The sequence below is a fragment of the Haemorhous mexicanus genome, chromosome 4 (assembly GCF_027477595.1).
Source record: "Haemorhous mexicanus isolate bHaeMex1 chromosome 4, bHaeMex1.pri, whole genome shotgun sequence".
NCBI lineage: Eukaryota > Metazoa > Chordata > Aves > Passeriformes > Fringillidae > Haemorhous > Haemorhous mexicanus.
Window position 1 is genome coordinate 47,863,040 of NC_082344.1, and position 18,776 is coordinate 47,881,815.

General features: G+C 41.5%; 2 protein-coding genes across 9 annotated transcripts in view; one reads left to right on the forward strand and one right to left on the reverse strand.

The window, feature by feature from the left end:
- The window catches only part of MICU3 (mitochondrial calcium uptake family member 3), a 52,444-nt gene extending 43,469 nt beyond the window's left edge, over window positions 1-8,975 (reverse strand). For all 8 annotated transcript variants that reach the window (XM_059844746.1, XM_059844748.1, XM_059844742.1 and 5 more), the window contains exon 1: window positions 8,674-8,975. In XM_059844746.1, coding sequence (XP_059700729.1) covers window positions 8,674-8,967 — 294 coding nt within the window. In that variant the 5' untranslated portion in view covers window positions 8,968-8,975. The remainder of the gene's footprint in view (window positions 1-8,673) is intronic.
- Window positions 8,976-14,193: 5,218 nt separating this feature from the next.
- FGF20 (fibroblast growth factor 20) lies at window positions 14,194-18,575 on the forward strand. Its single transcript, XM_059845636.1, has 3 exons — window positions 14,194-14,719; window positions 16,922-17,025; window positions 17,552-18,575. Exons 1-3 carry the CDS (start codon window positions 14,194-14,196, stop codon window positions 17,795-17,797), a joined length of 876 nt encoding a protein of 291 aa, XP_059701619.1. The 3' UTR covers window positions 17,798-18,575.
- The last annotated feature ends 201 nt before the right edge of the window (window positions 18,576-18,776 follow it).

Genomic DNA, 18,776 nt, shown 5'->3' on the forward strand with positions numbered 1-18,776 from the left:
AGAGACGGGACAAGGGAGAATGGCTTTATACTGAAAGAGGGTCGAATAAGATTAGATCCTAGGAAGATATTCTGTACTGAGAAGAAAAGAATGGTGGTCAGACCATGGCACAAGTTGCCCAGAGAAGCTGTGTATGTCCTGGAAGTTTTCTAGGCCAGGTTGGACAGGGCTCTGAGCAGCCTGGTCTAATGGAAACTGTCCCTCTCCATGGCAGGGGGCAGGATTGGGAACCAGATGATCTTCAAGGTCGTTTCCAAACCTTTCTATGATTCTTTGAACAAGACACAGAAAGTTGGTGTTAAATACCTCAGGGAAGGTACTGTTGGTGAAGGAGTGAACAAGATTCACTAAGTTTCTGATTTCTAAAGTTCCAAAAGTTTATCCAGACAAAATCTCTCTGTGATTAGCAAGTATTTTCAAAAATTTTCATGAAAGCACATCTCTCTGACAAACAAATGAAGGTAGATTTTTTTATGCTAGATGTTTACTAATCCTCTTGGCAATAAGTCCTACTAATTACTATGATCTTGTATCATGTTACAATTCTCTGTCTTTTAAAAAACAGACCTGCCCATTTCCATAACACAGAAAGTCACAAATCTTCTAATAGCAGTTTTACCTTAATTACAGGCATAGCTGCTTATCTCTGGTTTACCTGCACATGTACACTGACCTGGTAAAACCAAGAATCCAGCTGGTAGATAAACTTTCCACCCTTTCAACTTCACAACTCAAGTAAATAAAAAGAGGCAAGACTGAAACTTACAAGAATTCATGAATGATATATCATCTTTTCCCTATTCTCAAAAAATTTTAAGTGTTAACAGCTGTAAAGAAACAAATTATTGTTATCATCCTTCTGTCCTTCCTTCCTCAACCTCTGGTACCTTGTTGCTCCACATTTTACCCCATCCTCCTGTGCCATACTCTTGCAGAAGGACTGCAGAGAGAACATAGAACCTCTTCTGGATATTTAAATGAGCTGAAGAGAAGAAATTATCTTGGCCTATATTCCTGCTGATCCCTAACACAGAACTGCGTATACATACCCCTAATTCCCCCATGGAGGATATTTCAATGCCCTTTCTAAAATGGATTTAAAAGATTCAACAATTATATACAAACCACTCTTGAACAAAGGAAACAGAGGGAAACATTTTTTATTGAAACAAGGTAAGTAAAAATTAATTTGAAGTCCAAGTGGCAATTTGGAAGGATACTTCTCTGAAGGGAGAGTATCATTCTTCAGTTGGGCATGCTGTCATTGTCAATCTTACAAATATTACAGGCATTTGTCAATATTACAAATAGCCTAAAATATCTGGGAAAGGCCTCAAAAGTTTCAAATTTATTATAAAAATGAAAATATGATGATAATGCTTTCTCACGACAATGTTTTAATGATAAAATACTAAATTAATTAATATAATTACTAAAAACTATTTTCTGCAAGTATTGTACGTAAAGAGGGCCACCTAAAGCTCTACTTGTAATAATACCACCACGTGTGTCACAAAGCAGTAGTCCTTTAGATGAGGGTTTTTGACATTTTTAAGTCAATCAACTTTGAAAGCATTCCTTACAGAACCTCTTCAGAGGGACACTTTGCAGTATTTTCTCCCTCGATTCACAGCAAAAACTTGAAGAAAATCTAGACTTTTTATCAAGCAAATTCATTGTTCAAAACCCATTCCCATTTGTGTTCATCTTTCATGTGCTCTGTCTATCAATAGAGAAAAGTCAAAATGCCCTAAAAATCTAGTGTTCTCACCAAAGGTCTCCATGCACTCCCTGAAGTTCCTAGAAGCACAGCTAATCTATTTCTGGTCCCATGTGCCATGTTCATTTACTGGCTGTCTTAACCTCAGAAACATTTCCTTTCAGGATTTGGTATAACATGAATTAACTGGTATGGCCTTCCAGTGAAACCCATGCAATAACTTTACATTGTCAGAACACAATGCAAGGCCTAACAGAGGGCACACTGTGACATTGAAATACCTAAAACTTTGCAGTAGTTATGACAGTGAACTATCTGAAAATATCAAAAAATGGCAATAATATGGCCCAAATTCACTGGGAGTAAAGTGCAGAAGATAAAGCAGTATCTGATTACTGTTTTTTATTAAAAAAAACAAAAGAAATGTTCTTTGTCAATTGTGAGCCCTGTGTAACATTAGGTCAGTAATAAGTAAGTTTTATCCTGTAACAAAATATCTAGATTTCTCATAGAGGTAAGCTTAAATGCCAGATACAGGATTTTTGGAAATTAAAAATTTGATGCCTACAAGCTCTGCAGAAACAATCTACAGGAATCCATTGCTGAAACCCAGAGAAACCTCCTCCAATTACCAGATTCTGAGAATATCCACAAAAAATGAAAAATGTTTTACAGAACAAATAGTTAAAAATATATACTCTGCATGTGCATGTGAGCCAAAAAGCTCCAACAGTATCACATAAAATCTCACAACTTTATTCCAAGTCAAATCAGTGTTCTCTTGCTTTTTCCAACTGAGATAAAGGAGAGTCTATTTTAGCTAAAGAAGCCAACTTTTACTATTAAAGATACATTTTGCTTGCAGTCAAAAATATGTTTGCTACAGTAGTTTAATTTATTTCAAGTAAGTAGCTTTCTTTGAATTTTTTGTTTGCAAAGTAATCTGTCTTCCATCAATGAGAATCTGTGCAAATTATTAAAATAAAAAGGTTTTCAAAGCAACGCTGTTCCTAACTTCCTTCGTTTATATTTGACTTCAGGCTTATTTAATATGCTCCCATGTAGATAAAAGTAGCACAATTCTGTTTTCATGCTGGGTGGCCAAAAGGTTAACCGCCAGGTTCCCGGTGTGGGAAAATCCCAAAGTAGACAAAATTGTTTTGATGCTTACTGAAGTTGTATTTCTAGCAGACTACTTAGATGTAGTACAGCCAACAATTCTGTTAGTTGATCCTGCTTCACTCAGATAAAGACTTTATTAAAGTATTTACAAGCATAGGAAGCTGGAATGTGTTTAAAATGCTGTAAAAAGGGCCATGTTCAGATATAACTCTGGCACAGGAAATCCTTGGGGTAACAATGTAACTGATATATCAGTTCTTGCATTAGTTTCACAGGGGACCCACTTCACCTACAGCAGTGCTTCAAGAAGCCTTAGTATGTACATCCAGCTCCATATGTTCATATGTTTCACTGCATGCAACACCAAAACACACTAGTAGCTGGATCTGTCCATTCCAAGCATGCACCATCCTTTTTTAACATCATGAGGAAGACAGAAAGAAAGTAAAAGGTAAACCCTTCCTTGTCCTTCAGCATGGATCTCACCACAGCTGGCAAGCAGTATCCTTCTCAGGATTATGCTGATAAGGAACTTCAGATGGGATCAGCCAAAGAGCAAACCATCTTCATTTGGCAACTGCCCTACGGTATGAAATGCACAATACTTACGAAATAGCATTTGCTACAAGTGGCTTTTGGAAAAGTGATGCTTACATATCTTTTGGAACAGCATCCTCTTTGAGCAGGCAGGAGAGCCTCCTCCCTAGGGGAGCTTCCCATACTTTTTGGAGGTAAAGTCTTGTTCTTCATTTCACAGAGATGGAAATACATGAGGTAATGCACTTAGAAATGTGCTGCTACAAAAACACTCAACCCTTTGATTATTTTCACAAAGTGGGAGTTTGACAGTACTGCTGAGATACTAGGGGAAAACCCTTTGGAAACACCCAAGGTACATAGCTTTCCTCTCCTGGAAATTAACGTGCCTTCAAGAAATGTGAAGTGCGCAGTCTCTGTCTCTCCTTGCCCTTCTTTAGATTCCTAAATCATCTCTGAAGGAAGTGACTTACAGAACATATCCCCAAAAAATAAGTAGAGGCCTGGAGTTCACTGCCTTTACATAATGACAACATGATTACACAGAAGGCTCTTAGGAGGACAAAGATGCATCATTGGTATTTCCAAGACCATTTTAGTAAGTTTTGCGAATGACACTGAACTTCTGGAAGTAAGGAACTAGAAGACAAATATTAATTCCTCCTGTCATTCTGTCAAAACAACAGTTCTTTCAAACAGATTCTTGCTCGGCATAACCATCTCCTAAACTTTAAAGGAGCTGTCTGCTAGCAGAGCTCTCCCAGTCTTCACTAAAACCTTCAGACACAAAACGAGGAGCTCTGAGTGAAGAATTTTACTTTGGTTCTGAAATGTTCTGTGGTAACACCCCTGGAATTAAAACTGACAGTTTATTATAGCGTCCAAGATTTTACTCCAAGTAATATATAAAGCCCTCAAGTCCAGAGTTATTCTCAGATAGCATCTGGGAAAAGGTAATCCTGTAGGGAGCTTGGCTTCGTGCTGCTTCTGCAACAAATCTTACTTTCCACCAGAACACCTCAAGTGTTATGCTTGATCAAGCAAGCATACTTCTGCACTGACCCTATGATCTTTGTCCGATCAAATAGTCTGCCACACCACAGAGCCTATGCTGGTGACACATTTCAGAGCTTACTTGACTTTTGGCAAACAGCATTTTCTTACTTATCCTTACATAAACTCACAAATCTGTCGCTCATTAGGTTTCATACTTCCACAATTTTATAGAACACAGAGACAGATAGGCAGACCATTTTGACACTTTTGACATTGTTTCACTACAAGTCTCAAACACATTTTTTTTCCCGTTAGTCTCAAATGATGTACCTTATTTTTGAACTGGTTAAAAAGGTTCCACATGAACATCTGTGTAATCATCATTATTAGTCCTGGAATCTAAGACCCCTTTTAAAATTTCCTGGGTCATAAATCCTAGAAGACAGTAGTAGGACAAAGCAACCAACTATCAAGACATACATTATACCTTTATACGCTTAAATATTCTGTCACTACTGCCAAGCACTATTTCAACTCAGTGACAGAATCTAAAGAAATGTCAGCTGTAGGGATAGTAACTGGGACTAGCACAACTCTCAAAATACTTTCCCAGGCCATATGAACATTATGTGGAAGCAGCTGGCCTCGCAGAAAAGACAGTTGTTCTTTGAGAGTCAATATGTAAATTACACTAACCCCTGTTTTTTTAGTGTTTGCAAGTATCAGAAAACTATTCTGCTGTCCACTGGAGCTGCCTGAGTGAAACAAGAAGGCCACTTCACTTATCACACTTTTACAAAAATTCCTCTGAGGAAGTAAAAAAGATTTATGGGAGTTCAATAGCAGGCATTGTACTGATTTCGGCTGGGATAGTTAACTTCCTTTACAGCAGCTGGTAGGGTGCTATGTTCTGGATTTGTGACCAAAAGTGTGGATAACAGAGATGTTTCAGCTGTTGCTGAGCAATGCTGGCACAGTATCACAGCTCATCCTGCTTCTCACATTGTCCCACCACTGAGTCATCTGGAGGTGCACAAGAAGCTAGGAGGAGACACAGATGGGACAGCTGACCCCAACTTACCAAAGGGAGATTTCATACCATATATTAATTGTTCTTGCTAATAAAAGCTTTGGGGAAGACAGAGGAAATGGACACACACATTCAGTGCATTTGTCTTCCCAGGTCTCCATTACATGTAATGGAGACCTGTTTGCCTGGGGATGGCTGAACACCTGCCTGCCCACAGGAAGCAGTGAATCAATTCCTTGTTTTGCTTTATTTGCATGGCTTATTTTCCTTTGCTTGTGTGGCCTTTACTCTGCTCGTTAACCTGTCTCTATCTCAACCCACAAGTTTTCTCACTTTTACACTTCCAAGTCTCTTTCCCATTCCACTGCTAGAAGAGGGTGGAGTGGCTGTGTGGCACCGTGTGGTGTCTGCTGGCCAAGGTTAACCACAACCCTAGAGGTGAGACAGCTGTAACTACCCTGGGTATCTGAATACTTTACACTGTGATACTGACTTCAGTTTATAACTTGGTTAACTTCTAAAAATGAAATTATCCATCCTCAATTATTGTTTCAGAATGGATTTAAAAAAAAAAATTAACAGAAAATCAATGCAGGACATAGATTTTCTTCCCAGAACATTTAAAAAAAATTTAAGACTCTCTGTCAAGAGAGTTTATACAAATCCATTACATATTACAGCTGTCTTAAAGGAAAGAATTCCAGGTTTCGCAAGGGCTGGTCCCTTTACTGTCAGTACTGGAGTCTCTTCCAGTGGTTATACTGTCCCCCAGGGGTGATGCAAGAAACATTTGGTGTAATTGCTTTGACCAGCTGCTGTAGATCTCTATACCAAGACAATGACAGCAGAGACACCACTTCCTGCTTCCAGTCATCTAAGTAAATAGCATTTGGGAAAAGCATGCTGCTAGAGGAATGATTAAGGAAGAAACATGCTAATGAAAATATTAGGATGAAGTAGAAGAGTGTGGCTTGGATGGAGGGAGGAAAAAGAAAAGCTGATGCATGATTTGCTTCGGTGGAATGAAAGGCAGCCTGAGATTGGAAATGAAATGGGGAACTGGGGAAATTTTAGAAACTAGAAAACCCCAGAAAGCAGTGTCAGACTTTATGCATCAGGAATAAAGAAACAACCAAAAGCAGCTGAAGAGGATTCCGAGATACTTGAGCCTCATCATTCTTTCCTGTCAGTACCTGATAAAACTGCAAAAATATCCTAGCAAAACATGCATCACAGTTCCATCAAACTCATCTATACAGAAGCTGCAGGTTATCATTCTCCAGTGATTACTCTAAACACACTCAACAGTAGATCCAAGAGCTCCAACCTTAATCCTAGTAAGACTGACACCTTTATGACTTTTCATGACAGAATTTTCTACTTTCAAAGTTATCAGACTTTTTAAACTCTTACACACTATTAAAGCTGAAAGCTCAGCACTCAAAATCACGAAAAAAAATGTTACTGCCCCTCAGGCAACACTAATTCAGCCTTCTAACAAAGGATGTTACAATACAATACCATTGCAGAATACCATGAAGACCATTCAATGAAATTTGAACACAATATTCGCATCCATTTTTCCATCTCTGGAGATGTTTCAGAAATCTGTATTGAAAGAGTTGGTGCTCATCACAAGTCCAGAGGGCAATTATAAATGGATAACAGATGGAGCTCATGGTCAAACTACTCATGGTAGTTCTCCGTCTAGATTAACGTTGGTCTTTCCCCACAAGCCATTCTGTGGAGCAAGAGTCAATAATAAAAAAAAACCACAGGAACCCACAACCAAAAATTTAACAGCTATTTGATCCTCATTTTTAGGGGGCTTTAATTGAAAGGATATTTTTTCAGGAATCCTGAGTACATAGGCATGCAATTGGAAATCAATTAGACCAATCATTCAAAAATAAAAACCTGCAACATAAAACTAATATTCTCAGATGTCAGTCTGGATTTAGTCCACAGAATCTGAGTGGACATATTTCAAGTTAGTCTGTCAGATTTTCTGCTATGCAAATAGAAAACCAAATTAATTAAGAGCCCTTTGCCATACAGGAGCAAGGTGCTTCAAGACAGTTGCTGCCTATACCTATGTACACCTATTTTTTTAAAAAATAGGTGTACATAGGTATAACATTTTCTAATTATTTTTTAGTTTTACTTTAATTGAAATATAAACTTAGATCTTAATTTTCAACCTCAATGCTTTTACAGTGATGTGTATGAAAATTCATAACCATACATCCAAGTAAATTCACTGACTTTCAAAGGTACAGCAGCAATACTTCCTTTTAAAGAAAATTCCTTTTAAAGAAAATTAAGACTGGCTAAGTAAAACAATGTAAAGTTCCTTAAAATCAAAACACTATGAAAAACTGAAACAGATTGTCTTTGGTCCTCTGTGCAACAGTAACACACTCCAGACACAACACCATGAATAATCAAAAATATCAGATTCAATTTCCCTTCATAAAGGATGCCCCCAACAGAATCTGCCTTTGAGCTGACAATGCAGGGCAAAAGGGTGAACAACATTCATATCGAGGCAGATCCTGTTCTCAAAGACAGTATAAAATAAACTCAGCATAGAGAAAGCAGGCTATTTGCACCACTGACTTCCACTCTTAGGAGATGCCACTCTGACAAACTGCCTAATCACAGCTCTTGACATTTTAAATGAAAAAAACCCCAACCCTATGATTACCATATATTACATAGGCTGCGGTGCAGGAGTTCATCCTTATCACAGGAAACTTCATTTTCCAGGTGAACGCCAACTGTTTCTTGTTACCCCTGGTTACTCAACCGGTGTTTTCGCTGAATTAGTCGAACTGAACCGTTATTTGCCACAATGCCGTCACTTCTTGGAAGTTCAGTGTAAACCTTTCACTCTACAGGAAATTTTGTATTAGAAAGGTAACTGTCCTAAGTACAAATCGAAACTCAGGGTTTGCACTGCCAGAAGCTGTTCCATTTGCAAACCAGCGTTTTCTGTTAAAGACAGACTTCACTAGGACAGCCCCGGAGGCGAAAGGCAGGGCTCACGCTGCGAGGCGCAGCCAAGGCGCGCCACTGCCCGCGGCCGCGCTCCGGTGACAGCCCGTCTCTCCCGATGGCTGACAGCTCCTGCTGGGGCCCTGCCTCGCCTCCCGGCCCGGGGCTGGCTCCACGCAGGGTCACCTCTGCGCCACAGCCAGGGGAGCGCCCTCCCGGAGAGGGGCCCCGGCAGAGCCAGCTCCCCGCGAAGGGCGGCGCACACACCTACCGTCACCGTCTCCTTGGCAGCGGCCGCCACGGGGATGGGGAGCAGCGCCCGGGCCCCGCCCGGCTCGGCGGCTGCCGGCTCCCGGGAGGGCTCCCGCCGCCGCTCGGACAGCCGGTACCCCGCGAACCCGGCGAGAGCCGCCCCCGCCGCCGCCCAGCCCAGCTCCCGCCGCCACCGCCGCGGCCCGGCCGCCCCGGCCCCGCCGCCGCCGCCCCACAGCCGGCGGGCCGGCGGAGCGCCGGGCGCGAGCCCCAAGCGGCGGCGCCAGCGCAGCAGGGAGCGCAGGGCGGCCATAGCCCCGCTCCGCCCCAGCGCCCGGCGCACCGAGCCCCCGGTGCCGGCAGAAGCCTCGCGAGAAGCGGGGAAGGGGGTGGGGAACCGAGCGGGCCCTGCAGTCCCCGCCCCGCGCCGCCGCCGGGCTGCCCGCGGGCTCTGCTCCGCGCTCCCGGGACTGGCGGCGGCAGGCAGCGGGACGGGCTGTGCCAGAGGCGGGGCGCGGCCAAGTCAGCGGAGATACGAGGTGGCCAGACCCAACACGGCGATCCGGTACGGAGCTGGACCCGCGCGGTGTGAGCCGAAGTGCCGGGGCAGGGTGATGCGGGGGAAGTGCCGTGAGCGCGGCAGAGCCGTGCGTGCGCCTCGCTGCCTTCTGCGCGCTCAGTGCGGGTCGGCTGTGCTCAGCATCCTGCCCAGAGCCCCACCGCATTACTCCACATCCTTGCTCCCGGGGCGGTGTGCTGCACCATGCCGCGATGCGGCCTTGCCATGTCAACAGCCTCTCCTCTGATAAATACTCTTGGCGACAGGTAGCTTCCTTAGTATATCCGAGAACTCGTTGAAGACCATTTATGAAAGTTGAGCATAGTCTTTTGTCCCTGCTTGATATTGATGGGCAATAAATCTTGTCAGGCATTTCACGTTAGGGCATTCTTCCCTGGTACAACCTGCATCACAACCTACATTAACATGAAACTTTATGAACTGCACACAAGCATTTCAAGACACAGCACACCTTATGGCTTTTTTTTTTTTAATGCTACAGTTTCAGTCTTTTTCTTCTTTACATAAGTATATTTTCACCAAATTTCAGCCATGCATCCTTTCTTCCCCTCCCCCCCCAGTCTCGAATGACTTTATATTATTATGAACAAGACTTTGAAAAATACACAAATGATATCTTGATACCTTTTAAGACACTCATGCATTTTCAGTTACATTCAGCGGTTAAGATATGTGTCAAGGAGTAAGTGTGGCCATCTTTGTCAACTGACAGTCTGTCAGATCATGCAACTAACTGCAAGCATGGCCAAGGTTGAGTTATCTCAGAGCAATGGCTGGAAAGGCAGGTATCTGGGCTGAATGATGGATTTACTGCATTTCTTTCAAAATTTTAGAATACTCTAAGCCAATTCATTCATCTAGTAATTCCCTTGACTTCATTATTCCCAACTCTCAAAAACTATTTTTTGGGTTTTTTTAATAACCCACTGCTTTATTTTATAAATACTGTATATGTATGACTCCCAGGCAAAATCCTTGTCTGCAAGTCTGAGTTATATCTCTTTACTCAATGACTAAAGGCCAATATGGAGACCAGCATTTAGGAGTCAAGGCAATAATAATTTCTGATGCTTAGCATGACTCAAACACAAGTACTTTTCTTGCAAGTACATGACTAAGCATCCAGTCTGGAAAATTTTGTAGAATGTGGCTCTTGGATCTTATCAGTTCTAGCTGCCTCATTAGGAGACATCATTCACCAATACAATTACCTTTTTCAAATAGTCTACCTTTTTGGTTTGACTGGAAGAGAAACCACTTTTGGTCAGTGTGGTGTCTCAAAGTAAACCTGTCAAGAGCTCATCAGTCACCTAAACAGTAGTCATGAACCATGAGTTATCTCCCTGTTCAGACTGTTTCCCTGAAATTAATTAGCCATATTTTACTGACTTTTCAATAACACCTTTAGGCTAAAATTTCTTTCACTTCAAAAATTCAATTCACATCTGCAACTACTTACACCCAGGTAATTTTAGGCAGAACTCCCCTGGTGAAGTGTTTGCTTAGGAACAAGAGGAAAATTTATTTGTGCAGCAAGTCTAAAAACATACACTGTCTGAACATCTTGTATGCAGAGATTCAGAAAGCATGTCATTTAAATAAATTAAGGTTGTTTTAATCCAATTATTCACTTACAGGACTAATAAAAAAGCTGCCAAATGAGGCATTTGGAAACAGTCTATCTCACTGGATGTAGCCATGTAAATGTGTGCTCATTGCAATAGCTTCTCTGTTCCATTCTGCATATATAGGGTTATTCATGTGTGTCCACAAAAACGGATGGTAAAATCATGAATCTTAAAAAGCTCTATGAATTTTTGTCTTCAATTAAAGAAATAAAACAAAGCATGAAGGTGTAAGAACTTCCTTCCTACAGGAAAAAAAAATCTTGTTGCTTTTTCCTCATCTGCATTTTTTAAATAGTTAAATATAAATATACATGTATGTATAAATTTTTTAAATCTGCATGTATTGCATATTAAAGGCCATCAGATTATGGCCTAATTTGTACATGGAGCCTTGGAAAGGTTCTGTTCTTCCTAGTGAAATCTGCACAAAAATACACCTTTTTCACTCAGACTTGCAGTGCTTAGAAAGGCACTCTTTGTAACTTGTGCATATTCTGCTCACCTTCCTGAAAGCAGAACCATATTTTTGTGTCCAAATCTGGGAAGAATCTGAAACTGGCCATGATACATAGGTATCTCCAGCTGGACTTATCCCTTTGTGTGCTACTCCATGGTTTTTGTTCCACCAAATGTTTGCTTTCATATGGTATTAGTGAACCCTTCCTTTCCTATATTTTATTATATCATTAAAAATTTATGGCTGGCACAGAACTGTTGTGAGGGAGTTCTAAAATTAACAAAGGTGCAATAAATTGTAGGACCTAAAGTTTTGTAGCTAACAGGAGTTTTATAGAAATGCAGATCTATCTGTCTCTCCATATATGTACAGACTATCTATGAAAAATTTCAGTCATTACATTCTCCACTCCTTCGGTGGCCACTAGGTTTTACTATTCTTAGGCAATATACAGTAATTGTATTGTCTGTAGAAGTCCTAACTACTTGCTATGGAAATAAAAACTTGACCACATATATATTTGTTCAATGACACTGAGAGTGCCGTCTCTAGGAAGTATACGTAGAGTCGATTAGATTGCACTGTATACTTTAAGTTGAATTATGTACTCTTGTAAAAAAACTCTTCAAAATTATTTAACTTCCCATGGTATAGTTTCAGAAGGTGCAAAAAAAAATCTTTAGTGTTATCTTTTCCTGTCACATGGCTAGTGCAAACACACACACAAAAAATCTTATCTTTTTGTTTCTTTTCTGGTACTTTATAAAACAGCATAACCGGTTTAGTTCCCAGACATTAAAGACTCCACTCAGAAAAGATCAGTGTTATGTATTCCGCTCTACTTTAAATGTTTCCATTATATAACAGGAAAGATTTAGCCATAAGGGTCTTTCAGTGTGTGATTGCTGAAGACTTTTTTTGTTCAAAATAACCCCAACCCTTCTCTGCTGGAGACAGTGAACGTTATCTGAATCGAAGACCCCTCTACTGTTTGTAGGAGTCAAGGGTACTGCTTGGACCCAGGAACAGTATCTGTATGGGAGCATCTTTATGCTTAGAACAAGATACTTCCTCCATTTAACTGTACCATCCTCGTGCATGTCCTGCAACTCAGCAGCTGTGATGAGCGGTTTGATCTTGACCTGCCAGTCATGTCAATAAAAATACTTGATGTTTGTTTCAAACGTTTTTGGTGTGTTTGAGTAATCAGTGAACAGGCTATTTGAGAAATAGGTGCCATATAGATTATTCAACTTTGATCTATTTCTTTGATTTAGCACTACAATTAAGTAGATTTGCTTCAAAGAGAAAGCTCATTGGTTGATGTTTTACACTGATGTGATAATGTTTACACAGATGTGCTTTGAAATCTCGATTATGGTGGATTTTTGGGTCCCACCACATGACAGGCTCTTGTTATCTGAAAGGTAAAATAATATAACATCTATCTGTAACTGCCTTCAGAACAGGTCTGCCTGTGCTCTCCTCTGAGGTGATTTATCTGATCATTGTATTTAGCATTAATTTTTTCAGTTTTAAATCCCTTCACAGTAAATCACTTGCTTTAAAGCAGCCTTTTTATAATTCAGGTGCACACAGGGGCAGTACTTAGGACTGCAATGATGAAAAGGTGTCACATTACCTGCTTTAAAGCACCTGCCAATTAATTAGCCCTATACTCCATAGCAAATAAAGGTAAGCAGTCAAATCCATTTGATCTCTCAGATTTAGACTGTGACTGAAAAGACCATGAAGCAAGACGGAGAACTAATCTCTCATGATTCTCTGCAACTTTTTTGTTTAAATGAAACCCTAAACCACCAAGTGATTCTCTTGAACTTTTGAAGGAATTAACTATGAAAGATCTTTACATTTTATACTCTAATACCATGTTTTAACATTGGCAAAGAACTGCATATCTTAGATGCTGAGATAGGTCATGTCATTTAAGCCCTAAAATTCATCAGACTTTACAGAAAAGGCAGGAAAGATGGCAAAAGTCAAACTCTTAGATTTAACGCAGTGTTGTTTTACCATTGGTGAATATGTTTTCCACCAAAATATATTTTCCTGTGTGAACCATTCTACTCTGGGGATGAAAAAAGTGCATATGCTCCTCTGGAACAGGACAACAAAGTCCTAAACCGACTAAAAATATTGTAGAACTACAACGAGGATCTTTCAGTAGATAATATTGCTAATTTTTGATGCTCACAGACCTTGGCTATGGGCCCAATGAAAAACCCCACAGATGAGCCACAATCTTTCTTTCTTCTTCTCTGCAAAAGTTTTGAAAATATTTATCCCAAACTATCGGGCTGCCCATTTATGTTTTTAACACCTCCTGTCAATACCCAAATGCGATAGATCAGTTTAGTGTCACATTAATGATAAATGCGAGGGAGAATTTGCAGAGGGGAAAGCACCTCCCTGACTATGCCAATTTCTTTAGAAATTCCCCTCCTTGTAGTTGAAGCGATAAAAGGGAAGCGTAATGCATGTACATTTTATTAGCGTTTTAGAAACAGGGAGTAAAACTGTCAGATCTTCGGGTTTTTTCTTTCATGTGTGTCTGGGCAGGTCTAACCCTCAGGTAACGCCCTTTCTCCTTCTTCCCTCCTGCCTCTCCTTGCACCTGTCCACGTAATGCTCCGGCAGCTCCCGCCCGTCCCCCGCTGCCCGCTCCGCTCCCCTCCGCGCAGGGGCCGCGCCCGCGCCCCCGCCCCCGCCGCGCGTGTGCGCGCCCGGCAGCGCGCGGGGGGCGCGCCCGGAGCCCCCTCCCCGCCGTCACCGCAGATCAGAGGAAGGTGCGAGCGGAGGGGGAGCCGGTTTACAATTTCAAACGCGGCCTCCCCGCAGCGGCTTCATTAGCATATGTCAGGGGACCGCCGTATATATATACACACGCGTGAGGCTGATGAGCAGCACCCCGCCGCCTGGCTCGCACCGCCTCTGATCAGCACGGCTCGGCTCCGGTCCGCTCCGCTCGGCCCTGCCGGCTCCCCATGCTTGGGGCTCCGCCGCGCACCCCCACATGCCCGCCGGGAGAGGCCGGCAGCCGCTCTCCGCCGCCGCCGCGCCCTAGCCCGCTCGCCCCGCGCCCGCATGGCTCCGCTGGCCGAGGTGGGCGGCTTCCTGGGCGGCCTGGACGGCCTGGGGCAGCCGGTGGGTGCCCACTTCTTGCTGCCGCCCGCCGGGGAGCGCCCGGCGCTGCTCGGGGACCGCCGCGCCCCGGCCGAGCGGGGGGACCGCCGCGCCCCGGCCGCGGCAGCGGCGGCGGACCTGGCGCACTTGCAGGGCATCCTGCGGCGGCGGCAGCTGTACTGCCGCACCGGCTTCCACCTGCAGATCCTGCCCGACGGCAGCGTGCGGGGCACCCGCCAGGACCACAGCCTCTTCGGTAGGCGGCTGCCGCGCGGCCCCGAGTGTGTGGGTGGGTGTGTGTGTGAGCGCCTCTGTGTGTACCTGGGCGGGAGCAGTCGTGCTCGTGAGAGGGAGATGTGATGCTGGTGATGGCGAGGCAGGTGGATGAGTTCTCAGAGCAGAAAGGCTTCACCCTCCGGCGTTTGGCCATGGGGTCTGCGCCAGGGCAGGGTAGTGAGGGAGGGCTGTGCATCCCAGGTGAGGCAGGAGGCAGGCATTGCTCAGCCTGTGCTGAGGCTCTATAAGCACGGGCATACTCCGGTTTGTTTAGTGGTAATGGTCGGGAGTCAGACTGATCCTTTTTGTATTCACTATTGGTATCGGAGCTTCTTGGGCCTCTGTAAAACAGTATTGGTCACAGACTTCTCCATGCTGATCCTTAGGCTGCACTAGACTGCTTTGCTTCACAGAAGGACATAAACCTGAAGCAGAAGAGCCTAAAATGCCTCTTTGATTAAGCGCTAAAAATGCTTTCTAGCCAGCCTTCGCTGCCAATAAACCCAAAGGAGGTGAAGACAACCTGTGATATGAGAGTAAATCCTAAATAGTAGTTGTAGAGGCTAGACATCTGAACAAACCTGCTGTTGTCAACTACATGTGAGTTTTGGTGTGTATTGGTTTAGCAGTCGTAAAAAGGTGATTAAAGAGCTTCCTATCATCCTCCTCATAGTCAAAACAATCTGCTGGAATGGCTCTTAATTGCTTTTATAACACAGAGATGTTTTAAGAAGTAGAAGAGCAGTTGTGAAACAGACAGTTCTTCTCAGAAGGAAGATTTCCTACAGCGTGTAAACATGAAATAAATGTTTGCTTTAAAGGGAAAATCAAGTTAGCTATAGATCTCACATTTACTGGGCTTTTTAGAATTGTACTACCTTTATTCTACCACTACTCTTGGCAGGTTTGTCTGATGTGGTTTCTTTGTGGGTTGTATCACCTGCTTATTATGCTTTTGGGAAAGAGTGGCTTTGAAAATGATATCAGAAAGACAAAATGCCTCCAAACCTTTATGGGACTCTGTGCTTTATGAACTGGAAAACGAGGATGATTTATGTGTGATACAGTTTTTAATGCTTACTCTTTGTAAAGGATTTATTTTCTTTGCTGTTTGTTAATACAACTAAGAAACCTGCCGAAGCTCAATTAAAATTGAAAACATTTTAAATTATTGGTTAATCCAGATAGTCCATCAGTCTGAGACTGAAAATTGTTCTGAAATCATAAATAGTAAACAGTCAAAAAGTCATAATCAGCTGCACTATTTAAAACTACTTACCTTATTCAGGGGTTTTTTTAAACGTTTTGTGGTTTTGCTGCTGAACAGCAATATCTTAGATATGATTCTGGCACTTCTTTTTGAGGCTTTGTTTATGTTGTTAACAACTTCCAAAAAGCCAGTTCACACATTCCTTTTCTTTCATGTTTTGGATGTGCTGTAATCTGTGCATATCAATTGGTTAAATATGTTGGCTTAACTTTGCCAAATTCAGGCTTCAAATAGTACCTCATGTCTCAAATACTTTATTAATATATATTACATTTTTGGGCAAATGTACTATAAATAACGTTATAATCCAAACAGTAGCAAAAAAAGCAGCATATTTTATGTACTTTAAAAGCCTGCACTAAAGACAGCAAGTTGTGTCAAGAGGTGTGGGCCCATATGCTAGATAAGATGTCTGGCAAATACTTTTCTTTTTCTGTGGGTAGATTCTGTTATATAAAATTCCCATCTGTACTTTGATTTCCATTCAAATGACCTAATAATGGGTGTGTTTTTTTAAGATAACTCTGTAGAAGTAGTAAAGTATATTTTCAGGTAATTCAAACCGATCTTCCAATATTTGAGTAGCCAGTTTAGCAAATAGTGTACAATCATTAAAGACTCCAACAGCATGGTAGTAATGGCTTTAGTCTCAGTGCTGAATAAAATCCTTTCATATTCAATGTTTTGAAAAAGTTTCTTAAATGGTGAAGGATTCATGTTCCTAGATGAGGCTTCTCAGACTGCTTTCCTGTGAACATTGTGTACATTTTCACCTAGTATTTGAAATTTCAGAGACACTAGGCCACATTTACTATCTTATGTGCATTTTCTATTTGTTTTCAACTGAGTTTTTGGATGCTATGTGTTTTGTGGTTACAAAATTAATTAAAGCAGGTTTTTTTTTTTTTCCAGGTATCCTTGAATTCATCAGTGTGGCAGTGGGACTGGTCAGTATCAGAGGCGTGGACAGTGGCCTTTACCTTGGAATGAATGAGAAGGGAGAACTCTATGGCTCTGTAAGTACCACTTTCATATCAGCTCATACATCTTATATTCTTATATTGTATTCATACATAAAATTTTGTGCTTCTCCACTTCCTTTTTTTGTGGTCATTCCAGTTTAAAATATGAGAAGTGATGCACACCACAAAGAAATATGTAAATACTCCCTGCTCTGCTCCATTGCGTTTGAGTCCCTCTACCAAATCTCATTTATAGAACAGCAGCTAGCCCAAGACAGAACTCTATATAATTTAATTCATTTCAAGATGAATTTAAAGTAAATCATAAATAAGTAATTTTTTTCTTTCAGGAAATGTTAACTAATTAATGTTTTAAAATCTAAAATTGTAGGTGTACAGGTTCAAGTTTCTAAACTCACTGTCAGATCTACATACTGTTCTTGGGTTTGGTTTCTTGACATTTAAATGAACAGTAAGGCTACACAAAGCCTAAAGCATTTTGTTTATTTTTATAATATCTTTTTTCATGTCTTCAAATATCTAGTGGCAGCTTAACTTATTTTTCTTTTTCTTTCTGTAGGAGAAACTAACTTCTGAGTGCATCTTCAGGGAACAATTTGAGGAAAACTGGTACAACACTTACTCATCCAATGTCTACAAACATGGGGATTCAGGGCGGAGGTACTTTGTAGCACTTAATAAAGATGGTACTCCCAGAGATGGGGCAAGGTCCAAAAGACATCAGAAATTCACACATTTCTTGCCCCGGCCTGTGGATCCTGAAAGAGTTCCAGAACTATACAAAGATGTGTTAGGATACAGCTGAGGAAAGAGGCAGCTTTGGCAAATATGCAAACTGGAGCTGTTGCCCATGCTTTCATGGCAATGCCAGCATGAGGAACCTGCAGCGGTCTAGGATGCTGGATGTGAAGAACCCACTTGGAGAAAGGCAGGCCTCTGTTTTCTAACCACTGGATTTAGGAGACAAAGCCTCAAAGATGAATGTGGACCAGCCTCCTCAAGACTTGCTGAATTCTTTGGTAGCCAGCACCAGGGGGAAGAGGGACTTCTGAAAACATAACCAACTCCTGGCAATTCTGTCTGGATTACCTGTGGCCTGTAGATTAGCAAGGAACCATCTACATCATATGGATGAGACAGTGCTGGAAGAAATAGAAAGAAATGGACTATAAAATAGTGATAAATCCTGTGAACTGTGTGTGAAGTTTTACAGGCTCCACTTTAGTGATGGACGTTAGATGTCAATACATAGTAGTCAAAACTGGAACTTTTCTTCAGGATGGACCTATTTATACATCTCCAGATAGCAAATATTTATTTTATATATTTATTTATTGAAGAGTTTATTTTTTACTGGGATATGAAGAAAATACAAGTTCCTAACCCCAATGAGAAATCATTTACAGTGCCAATATTTACTCAGAGTAGTGTCATGATACAGAAGTGACATTATGTTGCAATGCATCCATTCATTGTTTATCAGTTACAGATAAGTTTATATTTTATGTGCATACCATTACCTTGTAACTGTCCTTATTGGAAAAGAATGTTTAATTTTTTTTTTTTTACTTATGAGAGTGCCTTACAGATTGTATTAAATTCAAATGCACATTTAAAAAGGGAATTAAAAGTTACTTCACTTTCTTTGGTTTACTGTTATTTTTTAACTGCGACTCTATATTATGTACAACATTTCATATCTGCAACAATTGTGAAGTGTGTATTGTAGTTACCTTAAAGAAAAATTAATATTAACTCTTGAAATCTTGGTTCAAATCACAGCA

What these genes read in the sequence shown, in the direction of transcription:
- FGF20 (XM_059845636.1), top strand. Translation starts at nt 14,194, where the DNA reads ATGTCAGGGGACCGCCGTATATATATACACACGCGTGAGGCTGATGAG. An exon ending in CCAGGACCACAGCCTCTTCG is followed by an intron (nt 14,720 to 16,921) that starts GTAGGCGGCTGC and finishes TTTTTTTTCCAG; the next exon opens with GTATCCTTGAATTCATCAGT. An exon ending in AGGGAGAACTCTATGGCTCT is followed by an intron (nt 17,026 to 17,551) that starts GTAAGTACCACT and finishes TTCTTTCTGTAG; the next exon opens with GAGAAACTAACTTCTGAGTG.